The sequence below is a fragment of the Procambarus clarkii genome, chromosome 9 (genome assembly GCF_040958095.1).
Source record: "Procambarus clarkii isolate CNS0578487 chromosome 9, FALCON_Pclarkii_2.0, whole genome shotgun sequence".
NCBI classification, from domain to species: Eukaryota; Metazoa; Arthropoda; class Malacostraca; order Decapoda; family Cambaridae; genus Procambarus; species Procambarus clarkii.
The window spans coordinates 16,352,103-16,368,034 of NC_091158.1; the positions used below are offsets into that span (position 1 = coordinate 16,352,103).

The 15,932-nt window shown below is 35.9% G+C and overlaps 1 protein-coding gene across 1 annotated transcript; it reads right to left on the reverse strand.

Annotated features, from left to right (window-relative positions):
• Positions 1–2,789: 2,789 nt before the first annotated feature.
• Pdss2 (Decaprenyl diphosphate synthase subunit 2) lies at positions 2,790–14,807 on the reverse strand. The gene is made up of 8 exons (XM_045755136.2): positions 14,526–14,807; positions 10,560–10,757; positions 9,794–9,922; positions 9,268–9,466; positions 8,100–8,238; positions 6,892–7,001; positions 5,351–5,515; positions 2,790–4,185 (listed from the first exon to the last, which is right to left on the reverse strand). Exons 1-8 carry the CDS (start codon positions 14,666–14,668, stop codon positions 4,027–4,029), a joined length of 1,242 nt encoding a protein of 413 aa, XP_045611092.1. The 5' UTR covers positions 14,669–14,807; the 3' UTR covers positions 2,790–4,026.
• Positions 14,808–15,932: the final 1,125 nt, after the last annotated feature.

The window sequence follows — 15,932 nt, forward strand, 5'->3', positions numbered from 1 at the left end:
TTCAAGAAATACTTTTATGTATTTCAAATTACTGAATTATGAGCTATATGAAAAACATTCCATTTAATTCTCATATCATTTTATTTCTCCAATAATTTCCTTCTGATGGAGTATTGTCTTGGATCCCCAATTTGTGTTTTGACCAAAACAGTATAACTTACCAATAGTGCAGTTTGACGATTCATGTGAATATATATATACTGTATATCCAAATATTTATTTGGCACCGGGATCAACATTACAGTTTTTAGTAGTGCTTGTGTTTACTCTGCTCGGAGTTCCTTGTTACTTATTTATCAGTCTCGGTTCTTATGACCTGATTTGGTTCTTGTACTGGTACTAGTAAAATTAATATAAGTCTTGCGTATGTCCTGTAATGAAAAGGTTTTCCCTAGGTTATCTTTATCATCTTTGAGTCTAAAATATAAATTTTACTAAATTTGGCTCCATTCTGCAGTTAGACTATTTTTAGTTTATTCCTGCATAATATATTTTTCACAAAATTTATCAGACATCCTGGAGAGGGTTCAGGGCATTCTACTTCCCAAGCCCGGCTTGGGGCCACGCTCGACTCGGGGGTCTAGTCATTAACTAAAATCACAATGATTCAGTTTTGCATTAGATCTACATTGTAGTGCATGAATGAATTAGTCAAGGAAGAGATCCTGAGATTAAGCATCTAATTTTTGAGGAACAAAAATACTTAAATTTGCACGTTACTACAAACTATTGAAATTAATTACATTTTGGTATTGTTAGATAGTTGCACCTGTTCATAAATAATATAATTTACAAGTTTCATTTGCTGCTTATGGCTGGCAGGCTTACATTACAGGACACCAAACTCAGTACAGAGACTTGTCACAAGCTGAATAACTTGTAACTAATGGGATGGTCTTAATTTATACAGTGAATTGTCCATATTAATTAGTACAGTACTTTGTAATTATTTGTATTTATAACGTACTTATAAAAATAAGAAATAGTACATATAATACCAAGGAATTAGACTAACTCAATTTTAAATTGGAAAATAAAGATGCTCCACATTTCAGTTTTCTATGTATCATTGAATAGATGCACAGTGAAAAAGATCATTTACGTTTGTGTGTACAAATGCAAGTTCTTATGACCATGCAAATTTGGTGTATCATATCATGTAGTGTGTGTGTGTGACTTCAGTCAAAAACAGCTTTTCCAGTGAGATGCATGTACTAATGGATGATACAATATCAAAATTGTTTGTAAGGTTTTCACTGGTATAAATGGAGGCTTTTTTTCCATTTACTGATTTAGTTTCACATGGCTTAAGATATGGAAAGTTTACTGCATTCCCCAGGGGTTACTTGATTAAAAGCTAAGTATGTGCACATGATAGTATTACATACTTGTAAATACTGTAGTTATTAGGTTTAATTGCTCTATAGAAAATGAAGTTGAGTACTGCTGCATTGAGTATATAAATATAAATAAATTTATATATAAATAAAGCTTAAACTACACATTTTGTTGATATAAGTGAAATTTATGTATCTACATGAAAAATCATGGTAATTTTGTTATTTCCCAGTATTTTACACGACAGTTTTGTGTATTTTTAGATAGGCAATGATTTTCATATTGAGGGTTTTGAAACTTGTCAGTGGACACCTATGGTTCCCATTTTGGAGTGCATGAACACCTAGGGTTCCTAACCTGAGGGTACCTAGGGCCATAAGGGATCTGCTAGAAGCAAAATAACAAGCTTCAATGCACACCCAAAAAGTTTGACACTGTACCTGTTTTTCAAGTGGACTTAATAACAATTTTTTTTTTATCATGTTTTCACATTATTGGCTATCTTCAGTAATAATGTTTGATAAGTATTTTTAAGTCAATGTTGATTAATTTGATCAGTGTTTTGTTATTAATACTTTGTTGATAATCAGTTCAGAAAGATAATACAAATACATATAGGTTAGATCAGTAAACCATCATCTCTTAATTTTGTGAATTTCCCTGCCGTGTAAAACACCTTCTGCAGTAATGAGTATTGCAAAGATTATAGCTATTGCCCAAATTTGTTATATTTTTTTTCCTAACATTAATTTTGGAATAAAGATCTGCTATGTACATTTCAAACTGTCCTGTGATGTAGGGAACAATGGTTGTAGCATAATGTATATACCCAATTTTTATAAGATGTCTATAAACTATTTACTGACATGGAGTCAATTGCATTGTTCATGATACTATGAAAATTTAATAAATATACACCAAATTTGTGTTTTTTTTTTTTTTTTAGATTCTTTCAACCATTTGTATATTAACACCCCTTACACTCTGCCTTTCTAGCCTTCTGGGGCAATATTCTGTCAATTATCCAAGGTTTTCTTTTAGAACCTTTTGTTCTTTCCCTTAGCTTTTCTCAAATTCCACCAAGCGGACTTGTTTCGACACACACTTGCATTCTCACTCTGATCATCTTCCATATATTGACTTCATCTTTCATCATTTATAGACTCTGATCATCTTCCAAAAGTGTGGAGAGTCTCTGATGATATCCACAAGTGACCATTTCCTTATCCTTGTATTCCTCTTTTCTTTTCTTCAATGGGAAGTTTGATAAAATACTGGAATTTTTTTCACTATCCTCTTTTTTTTTTAAATTAGGAATTTGTTGGTTGCATATGCTCTGATCTTAGATCATGCATATAGCAAGATTTGGGTACTAGGCCTAATGATGTGGAGGATCTTCAACATGTGGTCTGGTAAGATATGTAGAAAAGACTTTCAATGTAAAAAGGTAAAAAAAGCAATACTTTAATGCTTTTTAAATATACATGTTTTTGCAATAAAGTATTTTACACAAGCTTTTTAATAAAATAAATTTATAACAATTTTAATAAAAAGGATAAATAATGCTATAATTTTGATTACTAAACACAAATATATGGCAATGTAAATTGTTAATCTGCCTATATCCATGTAATCAATGCTCCAATTGTCTACAGTACCTACAATAAGATTTGATTTGTTCCTTACCAGTAATAACTGCAATGAAGTATAAAGGCAATGAAATACTTACCATTTTTTTGCACAGTAAACTAATGCTAAGAAACCACAAATTCTGGACTTCTCTATTCAGTAATTAGTAAAGGTAAGAGTAACCTAGAATGTGTAGCCTAGATCTCGGATCCCAGTTGCTCCATAAATATTACAGTTAATAGCATCTTGATAAGGTTGAGGTTGATAAGCACCTCCAAGTATACCTGATTAACCAGGCTGTGATTCATACATTAGGCTGCGTCCAACAGCCTGGTTGACCAGTCCAGCAACGAGGAGGCCTGGTTGACGACGGGGCCGCGGGGACGCTAAGCCCCGGAACCACCTCAAGGTAATCTTTAATATTAATCCTGGTACTGTAATTGAAAGACCTTGGAACAAAGTGTGTTTACCATACAGTCTCAAACTGTTTTTCTCTGAACACCTAAGAGTTACATGTTAATATATACCAAGTGAAACCTTTGTTTACCAACCAACTACCTGTACTGTATATAAAAATGTTATTTTTAAAGAGTTAGTCTATATACACATACTTTACATTTTTTTATGAATACATCGACATTTATGTTCATATTTTCTAGCATTTTATGCAACTGTCAATATATGGCTAATGTACATCTGTTAAAGTTCATAGTTACATCGGTAAGAGAAATCATAATTTTTTCCGTAAAAAGTGAAGAATAAATGCATTCCCAGGTTTACATATAAATAATTAATAGTTTTAAAAATAGAGAATAAAAATTAATTGTGAGTATTTAACTGAGTATTTGTGCCCAAAGTAATTTAAAAGCTAAAATAAAACAAAAGTTCGCATAAAAAGTTCCAATGCTTGTACATATAAGCAAGAGAATCTCGTGCTGTCTGCACATTTCATAGCATCTAGAAGAATGGTAACTGATCTTTTACTCTGCATTATATACAGTATATATACAGGTATAACTACCCTTTATAGTCCACGATAACAGCTATTTTGCCAAACATCTAGTAGATTCTTAATGCATTGATAATGTTTTCCAGGGCAGTACGAGCATCAGAGGGCTCAATCACGTCCTGCAGAACATCGAGTGCTGCCTGAGCATGAGACTGGCACAGGTCTTTGGCTTCTTGTACACCTCTCCCTGCCATAATCATGTTGTGAATCTGTAAAATGGTTAGCTCAAATAAAATACTAAAATATCTAATATAAGAAAGAAACCTCTTCATCTATTCTGTAATAATTTACAATATCCATTATATACAGTGAAACGTCAATGCTTTACATCTCAATACTTGGTGGAATTTTCTTTATCGAGAAAGACTGTCGCCAGAACCACTTATCAGGTTAAGGTGTACAGATAATCAAGGTGACCTGCAATAAATTGGACCAACTCTGAACAGGTTATTTCCAAGTTTCTGCTTTGATTCCTATTTTTATATTTAAAATTATTATATTTAAAAAACAATGAATAATTCAGTATAAAAACTTATAAAAGCATTTTTAACTTCAAGGTCCTGAAATTTTAATTATTAAGAACTGGATCTGGCCCTAAGTAGTCTACAAAATTGAGGTTCCACTGTACAGTATTTTCATATACTGTATTGTGAAATGAATGAGCTTTGTCAATGGTCCTGATTAAGATTCTAATCAGGAAAAATATATAATGTACAAACAACAACAAAAATATAAACCTTTCCATTCATTTCTTTTCCTGTGTACCAGTCCATAACTTACATTTTCTGCTTTGTGCTATATCTTTATTTTTTCTTCTGCATTTTTCACTTTTGTACAGTATGATTACTGAAGCAACAATCGACCTCTATACTGTTTAATTAGCAATGGCTTCCCAGAACTGGCAAACCAGCATGTAAAATATTAAGTTTTTTAGTAAATGTTAGAAGTATTCTTAAAATTTTGACTAATGTATACACAGGTAACTTCAAAAAATGGTGTATTAACAACCCCCCTCCCACCAGCTCCAACTTCGGGTAAAGAAATTCCTAGTGGAAGTATGGTATCAGACAAACAATACAGAGAAAAGAAGATACATACTGTACTGTACTTCATTTCTCTACTAGTTTTTGCTCGGTTCTCTCTTAAGGCATTATATATTGACAAACGATGCTGAAACCACCACTATTTTTGCATGTAATCTAACTGTAGCCAAGTTGGAACAACCCTAATAGATTTAAGCAGATTTATGCCTTTTACTCAAAAGCAAGAAATGGCATTACTGTACTGTACTTCCATTAAAATACAGACAAATTCTAACTAACTCTTAGAATATAGTAGCACATTATCTCAAAGCTAGGACAAATTTGTACATACCTTCTTGAAATCACAATTTTCCATAGAGCGTCCAGCAGCATTGACAAGATCCAGCAGCGAGAGATCATGCTGTAGGTGGAGAATGACTGGAGCAGAGGTCAGATCAATGGCTGTACCAGGAGGATGACGGTACAAGTCAGTGAAGGGCTGTAGATCACTGTAAGCCTGCAATGAGACAACTTGTGTACAAACTTTCGTTCTATAGAAATAAACTGGTAATGGAATAACCAAATATATATATTAGTAAATATATAATTTGGTGAATAAGGTATGTGTAGCTTAGAAACATCATCATGCATGTGTATTTTATTACAGCATTATCACATACTGTAATTTGTTACTTAATAACACAGTTTAAGAATACAACGTACATGAAAGGTAAACAAATAAAATATTGAGGAATGATAATTTGAAAGCTAGTTGTATAATGATGAAGTCTTGTATGCAGAGACTGTTTAAAAGATCTCGATTGCATTCACTAAAATTTGTCCTATCCAAAATTTTTGCTGCTATTGCTTCATTTCACATAAATCAAATCTCCAAAATTATGTCCTTCATTTGAAAAAAGTCACATTCAGCAATAAATTTCTTCAAGAATTTTTTTTATAAATACAGTACATGTATACAGTATTCGTCAAACTAAAAAAATTGTGTAGCTAAGCAAATTACTAGAGATATTTAGCAAGAACAATTAATGAAGTAAAGAAATTTAAAATGTTAATGTACTGTGTTCCACCATATGTGAATTACAATACATTCAAGCATTGAATGTAATGAGAAACTTCCCCTTATAGAAAATTAATGAGACACCTTCTCGTCTCTAATTAGTGCTCCATATTAGGATGGTTTAGAATATTTTAAGTAGATTTAATCATTTTCTTTGTCCGTGTATGTGTTAATAAAATACCAGATGTCTGCAAACCCTAAATCCAAACATGTGTGTCTCGTGTATACATTCTTTTAGGCTTCACAATCAGAGATTAGGGGCCAGAACCAATTGGATGAAAGCAGGTGCTCCTCTTTAAGGGGCCAAGACTGGCCTGCATGATCAAACCTATTCTAACCTTATGAGTGTTTGGGAGAATAGTGTCGAGTGTTACCAAGATTGGGAAGTTATCTAGTGTGTAAAGGCTGATGTATCTGCAGTCATATCATATGTGGACAAATCTACAATATAAATAGAAGACTTCTGCAATGACACTGACCCTCTTGTTGCTGCACTTTCCAACACAAGAGAAAGAAAGGCTGATAGTGTAGTGAAGCCAAAGTTAAAATCAAGCATTTAAAGTACTGTTCGTGTTCAGTCGGCTAAAAAAACGCTGAGCCCTTATAGTTTTATGGATATCTGTGGTACCAGATCCAATGTAAAGTACTAGTAAGCTTCCTGAAAGCTACCCCAAATACATACATTTTAATGCACCAGTAAACTACTGAGAGCCAGCCCAAATAAATACTACATTTTAAGAGTAAATTTTACCCTCAACTAGATGTTTATTTCCATTATGTCAGCACCATTTTATTCCACCAGGAGAAACACTTACCTGCCAAGCAAGGGCAATCTCTTTGCCAAACTCAAAACCTTTTCGCTGCATTTCCTCACTATGGCCAGCCAGCACCAGTGCTGCTTGACATGACTTTGCCATTAAGCTTCCTGCATGAAAAAATGAAATATCTGAAATAGCACTCAATACTATTGAGTATACTATTATCTCAATACTATTTATCTAATGAGATAAATCAAATTACCATTATTTGCACAGTACAAACATGAATAGACAGTTTTACCTTTAGGTATCCTTATCAGAGATTTAAAAAGCCCATTTTTCTTTTCCTTCTTTTGCAAACTTACACTGCATTTAATTTTTACATCTTCACACCAAATTTTTAATTGGCCTATTCAATGTTTTGTACACCAAACAAATTTATTAATTTAGCATATGACCTCTATTTTGAACTTCTAACATGCTAAATCTTTAATTGAATGATTCTTAGTAATTTGCAAGGATATCAATATTTTGAGATCAGGAAACAATAAAAAATTCTAGGGAAAGTCTGTATGACCCTTGGTTGAATGCACAGGAAATGCCAAATTGCAGATAAAGAAAATACAGGCACATAATCATACTGTTAGAGACAATTATATCAGTCCTCTGTTGTGAACACTGATAAAATATTGCCAGTGCCAATGCTTCTAGCATCCAGACCCCCTAGTCAGCGTGACACTGGACACAAGACTTTAGTAGTTGTGAGGTTGGGTTGTTCATAACGTGCACACACACTTAATACTTAAGTATTCAGCAACTACATTCTCAGTGACTACATGCCCGGATAGCAACTACCTGCCATAATTGGTATTATCGCTTCTCTTCACCTAATGTTATAAAAAACAAAAATGCATTGTTACTTAGAATACAAATCTCATAATTAGACAATACTGAATTTCAAAAACACACCTACTTGGCACTACAGTATAATAAAACTTCAAAGCCATTTTGTGAAGGCCCCTGGGAAATTGTCCAGTCTACCCTATCTTAAATCCAGCCCTCTGCCTGCCAGTAATTTTGTGAAAATTACTCTAAATGTTAAAACATTTAGGAACAAAGCTTTTAATTGGAATTGAATTGGAATTTATGCACAATACATTTTGTTCAGCCTTTTCTATTGTGCTTCCTCCTTGACGACAGTTTGCTCTCTAACCCAGAGAACCCAACATTACTAAATAAACGTGTAACATAAGAAGACAACCCACCAGCAGCCAAATAGTTCTTCTCCTCCCAGTCATGCATGTTGATAGTGGCATCAGGAACTGGGTTACCCTGATTATCACGCTCTCCAATAAATTCAGCCTCCATGAAGTCACTGATGGCAGTACTGATGAGCTCTACTACCTAGAAATAAAATGCTCTTCTATGCAGCCAAATTACTTAATATACTAGATGCATATGGGATTGTAAAAAAATTATTTTGGTGTAAAATATAGTAATGCAAGCCTTATTATTAGTAATAAATGAGAAATGCTTTCATAAAACACATAATTACTTTGTAGTATTTCAATATCTTATGATAATGAATCATAACTCAAATATGAAATAATTTTACTTTATCATGTACTGTTCAAGCATTTTATCAGCCAGGGGAGAATCAATAGCAGCACTAGTGTTGGTAAGAGCCATTGCCTTCCCCCTCACCCCCATTTTTTGTTTTCACTCAAAACCTCAGTTTCGTTTCTTTATCCTCTCTACTCCCTTAGTCTTTCCAGTACAACACATTAGATTTTGTAGGAATTATAATGAAACAGGCCTGTAATATACAGTAACCTCTTTACATCATTTCTGATGAAAACAATAATTAACAAAAATTATTGATAATTTTTGATTTTCCAAGTCACTGCATTTTAATTAAATGCTCTCTAATGGAAAAATCGCTATCAAATTGAACAGGATGGTAAGCCAAGGGAAAACTTGAGTTTACCCCAGTACAATAGGGATCTTTTGAAATGCAATGCTGGGTCATACTGATGCTAAAAAGGCACTGGCCCAATTCAGCACAGTGTTTGCAGAAAAAAAAAAGTAATTCAATGAATAGTGGTAGGTCAATGCATTTGGAGTGCCATTATAAGGCCTAGACCCAAAGAGTGAAAGTAACCTGCAAATACTGCATGGCAACAACAGGAGTACATAATGCACCACTAGCCGGACCAATAAAGAATCAATGACCAACCCTTCAGAAAGAAGCCACAGTCTTAGCCAAATATAACAATGCATCATCAACTGCTGCTGTGGAGTTCATTTCGTGAACATTACAACAACTAGTACATTATCAGTCTTCCTATAAGATCTGAGTTACTTAAATTTGTACCCAATATTTAAATATGTAATTATGGAATCAAATTGGACCTAAAAAATAATTTAACTCACCATTGTGTTTCTGAGTCCAGCTAAGCCAGTACAGGCATTTGCCAGAAGATAATCTCCGGACAAAATGGCAATTTTGTTACCAAATTCCATATCTTGGAGTGTGGTACCATCAAATACTTTTGGGGAGAGGTTAACTACTCCTTTATGGATTAGGTGTGCTGTGTGAATCATCTCTGTAATCTCTGCTAAACTCCGCTGGCTGCAAAATGAAAAAAAATTCAGGTAGTCATCAACTGCAGTGTGTGTGTATTGTCTGAGCAAGGACTCATCACCAGTAAAGTACTGTATGAGCAGGAACTGACCACAACAGTAGTGTACAGGTGGATTAAATCAGACTCAAAATTACAGTACTGTACTTAAAATCAATAAAAATATTATGAAAGCACAAAAAACATGTGGTCATTAATATCAAGTACAAAAGTAAAGCTACTGTAATGCATCCTTTTTCCCGTTAAATCTGGAAACCAGCAACAGAAAACTGTGCAAACCTTGTTTAAGTTTAGATGAATTAGTTATAGATACTGACCTAATAGAGACCCCTGCTGGCTGATCCTGCTCTAGTTCCTCTGGGTTGAGGTGTCCAGCTGCTTTTGAAATGAGTAAAACAATGAGCCCTCGTGTCTGCATGTTGTTGCGCCCATTGTAGATAAGTCGTCTAATTAAAATTGGAGAAAAGTTAATTATTGCCCTTGTCACACTTTCATTAAGCTGAGAGGCATCAGCCCGAAATAAACAAAAAAGCAACATACGTTTTTCAAGCTAAAGTCAAAATATAGGGAACCTTATATTATATGGGATTTAAATTTTACAGGAGTTGCCCCATAATTAAATTTTATAATACAGTAAAGACTGCTAAGAATAGTTGTTTTATAGTGTAACAAATAAGCAAAAAGAGTTAAAAATTGGAGGATGGTAAATAAAAGTGTGGAAATTAAATTGCTCGTAGTTTTAAGCAATGCATGAAAGCATACTGGTCCGAAAGGAGAAATGTGGTCAACTGTGTAAAACTCACTAAAAATAGACTTGCCTAAGGTCAAGTTCAATATGTTTTGATTAATAGTTAAAAAAAAAAAAAGCCAAAATTACAAAATTAAAACTACCTGAAGAACCTGGACATATCTAATAAACAACTATAGATTACTGCAAAGCATATAAACAAATTCAATAGAAATCATGTCAGATTTGCAACAGCTACTTGAAGCAGAAGATATAAAATGCTGGCAATGTCCTTGCACGAGTTTCAAGTGAATACATCCGTCAAAATACCAAAGAGTCAACTCCTAGGTCCTCACTTTGCAGTTTTCAGCAGTGGGTGGGAGGAACCTACAAGCTTTCTCATGTGGACAGCAATATTGGACATCTCATCAGACAGCAGGGAGCGCAGGGTTAAGTAAGAAGTTGGGTAGCCGACAATCTTCTCTGCATCGCTAACTGCCCGATTCCAGTCTGGCTGCTGTTGGGGTACAGTGCTATAGGTCTTGTGAGCACAGCTGAAATAATATTTTTACATTATTCAGGAAATTTTGTTAATTGTAATTTTGCTGAATACTCTAGAAATAAGGCAAGAAAGTACAGTACTGTATATATATATAAAATTGCACATAATAGCTTTGCTTATGTTGCTCGCATGATAGGTTTCTAGTCAGAAACCATAGTCAATTTAAAATACTATACTGTTAATGCAAGTAAAGCCCAATAAAGAAAAAATTAAAATTAACAAGTAAAACAACCATACAGTTGTTTGATGTAAGCATGAAGTATTTATAATTACTTTGAGGTGTACCAATACAGTATTTGGACTTGTACTAATTTTTGTCAGAATACTGTACTCAATTGAGTAAACAAAAATAAAAGTATTGGCTTAAATCTAACCAATCCAGATACTGCAAAAAATAGGCTGATAAAAAAAAATACAGTACATATGAACACCAAATTATTCCAGCTATGGGCTCTATGCTCTGATCAGGGCAAATTTTATGCTGGTCATTTCCAGTTTTCCATTACAATGGCTGCTCTTAAAGGAAAAAATGGAAGTGAAAAATCTTTGAAAGATGGAGAGAGATCTTACTGTACTGTATCTGTATTTAGGGGTGGTGGAAGTGAATCTTCGATGGATGTAAAGTTAGAAAATTGAAACCAAGTGGATACAGTTTTCAAGTAATGTGCACTCCTGAAACAGGCAAAGATGTTTGAATATTTGTCTCTTCTTTTCTACAAAGGTGGATATAGGAGCAAACGACTTATGACACCTGTTAGCAATCTGAGAGGATTTGGGAATAATGATGTTAGACAACCTAATGTTTAGGGAACATAACCAAGCAAATATTGCATCAGCCAGAAAAATTATAGGATGGGTTACGAGAACTTTTAAATCCAGAGATTCCATCACAATGGTTGTACTAAATTATTGGGATCATCTCAAAGATCTCCAAATGTACTCGCTTGAAAGAAGACGAGAGAGAGATAAAATAATATACACATGGAAAATACTAGTGGGCCAGGTCCCAAATCTACACAGTAAAATATCAACATACTGGAGTGAACAATGAGGAAGAAAAATGCAGAATAGAACCAGTGAAGAGCAGGGGTGCCATAGCACAATTTAGAGAATGCTGTATAAACATCAGAGGTCTGTAGTTGTTCAACATCCTTCCAGCGAGCATAAGAAATATTGCTGGAACAACCGTGGACATCTTCAAGAGAAAATTAGATAGTTTTCTTCAAGGAGTGCCGGACCAACTGAGCAGTGGTGGATGTGTGGGCCTGTGGGCCGCTCCAAGAAACAGCCTGGTGGACCAAACACTCAAGTCAAGCCTGGCGTCGGGCCGGGCTTGGGGAGTAGAAGGACCGGCAGAACCCCATCAAGCAGGTAAAGAACATTCAGAACCCAACCATGTACATCCCTAAGCTCAACCAGCCACACACCCAAGGACATAGAGCACTGTGCTACAGGTTCCTACTGAATACTGTATAGGAATACATGGTAAAAAAAATGCAAGTTCAGGACCACTTAATTGGCAGTTGTGGGACTGTTACTGGTTAAATAAATAAATACCAGTACATTTTTACATATTTCAAAGACACTCGAGAAGTGTCGAGGAATGACACTCGAGGAGTGTCCTTGCTCTATCCCTGCAGGAAGTTGCTGAACTACATTTTTTTGTACACTGGACTACTGTTTGCCACTAATGTTAGTTTTTTAACTTTCATTTTTATAAAATAATGAAATAATATTACCTTATATCTGAGGGAAAAAACTAATTCTGAATGCACAGTACATTAAAATTGATGAATGAATCTTTGGGTTCAGCTACTACCTGGACAAACTCAGCCTGAGGACAGGCAGTCTAATGGCAACTGTAATTGCTTCACCATGCACGTACTTCAAATTCAAGTAACTGCTAACAGAACCCAAATGCCTAACCTAACATACACGTACCTAACCATACCTATTAATTTATACACGAGAAAAACTTTTTAATACACTGTCCACTCAAGTTGACAAATGCATCATGCAAGTTGCAGCATTAACAAGCCTGGCCTGAGGACGGATCCATTTAAAAATCATCGAGCAAAGTGACCCATATCCTAAAAACTATTCTACCTACATAATCTTGAAAAATCATGATCCTCAAAATCTTCCACAATATCCGAAAGAGAGAAAGACGAACTAGCATGAGTGGCACACGAACACATGAATACTACTGAACACATATGCTAACTGAATACCAAAGCAATGACCACACACACATTAGAAAGATAGCTTGTTGTAAGAGTAAACAAATATATAATGCATTAAACATTGCAGTGGTGGAGGCAGACTCTATACACATGAGCACCCTAAACTGTTTATAGATATTAAAATGAATGATCAACCTTACCTAGAACTATGCTGCTGTTACCATTGCTGATAGTGACTGTTGTATTGTAGTCGAAAATGAACTAAGCACACAACCAAGAGAGCATCTTGCTAAAATTATTTGAATACCATATTGAAATACCTAGCATAGTTTCAGGAGTGTGTGAATTAATATTTATTTGCATTATAGGCCTTTCAAGGTGCTTTATTGACATGAATATCATATACTATACTGTATTGTCTAACAAATGAATTATTTATTATTTTAATCACACATGTTGAGGTACAGTATTTTTTTTATTCCGAGAAGGATTTTGTTTTGGATTTTTTAATTGTAATAAATTACAGATGAAAATATACTGTGAAAAACTGAATACTGTATTCACAATTTTGCTTACAACGTATGTAACTCATTTTATAATGAAATAATACGAAAATAGAAATGAATTGCACATAGTTCTGTTCTCGTCAGGGCCACTAGAGAAATAGTAGCCCTTAGGTAAACTTAATACTGTATACTGTAATAGGAGTTTATCCAAAAACCGTCCATGGTCTAGTGCTTGTGCGTTCAATCATGTTTGTGAACATTAGGATGTGTTGTTCTTTTAGTGAGTAATCCTTATACTCGCTCCATTATCTCAATATGAAACTCACTAAACACTGTATCTAATCTACCCAACATCGTAACATAATCGTACGTTACATTCTTATGAAGCTCAGATTATGTATCACTGGACTTCATTTAATAATGATATGCCTGCTAGCAAGATTTTAGCTATTAATAGCATAATACTGTATTGAGGTTTTTAATACTAACCAATAATTAATATATGAATGTAAAATTGTGTCCCCGAAATGGTAAAAATCTGTGTGCGATCAGTCTTGTGTAACAACTGACATTTAGCCCCCTGTGGACCAGGAGCCTATCCGTCTAGCCCTCGGGGGATCCGCCTAGCCCTCGGGGGATCCGCCTAGCCCTCGGGGGATCCGACTAGCCCTCGGGGGATCCGACTAGCCCTCGGGGGATCCGACTAGCCCTCGGGGGATCCGACTAGCCCTCGGGGGATCCGACTAGCCCTCGGGGGATCCGACTAGCCCTCGGGGGATCCGACTAGCCCTCGGGGGATCCGACTAGCCCTCGGGGGATCCGACTAGCCCTCGGGGGATCCGACTAGCCCTCGGGGGATCCGACTAGCCCTCGGGGGATCCGACTAACCCTCGGGGGATCCGACTAACCCTCGGGGGATCCGACTAACCCTCGGGGGATCCGACTAACCCTCGGGAGATCCAAGTCCCCTCTCTCATGCCACCCTGCCCTTGGTCCTCAAAAACCTTATCACACATATGATTCCATTTCTCATCCGGTTACAAAACACTACCACCAGGCTGAGTGACCCACCTGAGTAAAGCCGCCTGCGGTAGGAGGCGGCCATCTGCCGCAGGCAATTGAGGTGTCGCAGTGACCAACCACCTGCTCCAAGCACTCCCACCGCCCACCAGTGCTCGCCGCACCAGCCGCCCACACTCCCCAGCCATACTCATGCTGTTCTTGCTCCACGAGATAACTCAAACACCAGGGTTTATGCTCCCCCTAACGTCGAAAAAAAGATACGTGTTGACAGACGGAAAGGTAGGATCCAGCACACCTCTGCTCTAGCGAGTTTCACAACACACTGAGCTCGCGACGTTTGTCTCACAACTGTTGTTCCATGACCTGCACACATTGCAAATGAGTTTATTTATGTGTATTTTATTTGGCCATACGTATGAATTAATATTTAATAAAAAGATTCCTAACCTCTCCGAATGTAACGTGCTTACTCTAGGATAAATGTTACAAAGATATATGCGTATATAAATAGGGGATAAATATATAATGAATAAACTTGATGTTAACTATTAGCGTATACCAATATCCGAAACTATTGCTTCAAGCTCGTTACCATGACATATATTTTAACATGATGGCTTTTAACATTCAAATATACTATAAAAATCTTCTAAGAATATTCTTCTACATTCCTCAATGTTAGATAAAGATTAAAGCTTCATTCTACACGATAAGGAATTAAATAACCACTAAAATTAAATAGAATCGAAGCCTTAGTTATGGACTTCGGACGCTGGAATGTCAATGAATGGAACAAGAGGCGTACGACACTTTCCCTTTGGGGATTTCCACAAAGTCTATCCTTGAATGTATATAATTGCGACCCACGACCCATGGCATTTCCCTTGCTTGCAGGATATCCTACATTGACATTTTGGATATCAATTAGACATCAAAATATAATTAAGCGTTGGATGAAAATACACCTCACTAAGAAGTAAAGAGACCTTTGATAAGTGATCGAGTCAGTGTTTCCGTCGAGGCACCTGAAGATGATGGCCCTCAGGTAAATTCATGTAAATTCTCTATAAAATTGTATTGTTTCTGTAGCGCATTAGTATATATCATCGGCTTGCAACTGAGGGGTTCCGAGTTTGATCCTCGAGCAGAACATTAACGCTTGGGCACGTTTCTTTTCAAAAGATACCTCTGTTTACCTAGCACTAATTAAATAGGCACCGGGAGTTAGGCGTCTAGTGCAGGGATTCTATCCCGAGAAAGGTCAGTGTATATATTTGTTGGATGGCCGGTCCTTATCCGGCCGGTCCTATATAGGGACACTAGTCACCCTGGGTCTACGGCCGCTATAGTGGAAAATCCTCTCTCTGCTTGAGGGACCAGCAGCTCTTCTGGAGACAATGGTATTACGGGATCAAGAGGGCCGGTACTATGTGTTTCGCTGACGGAACTCTATAA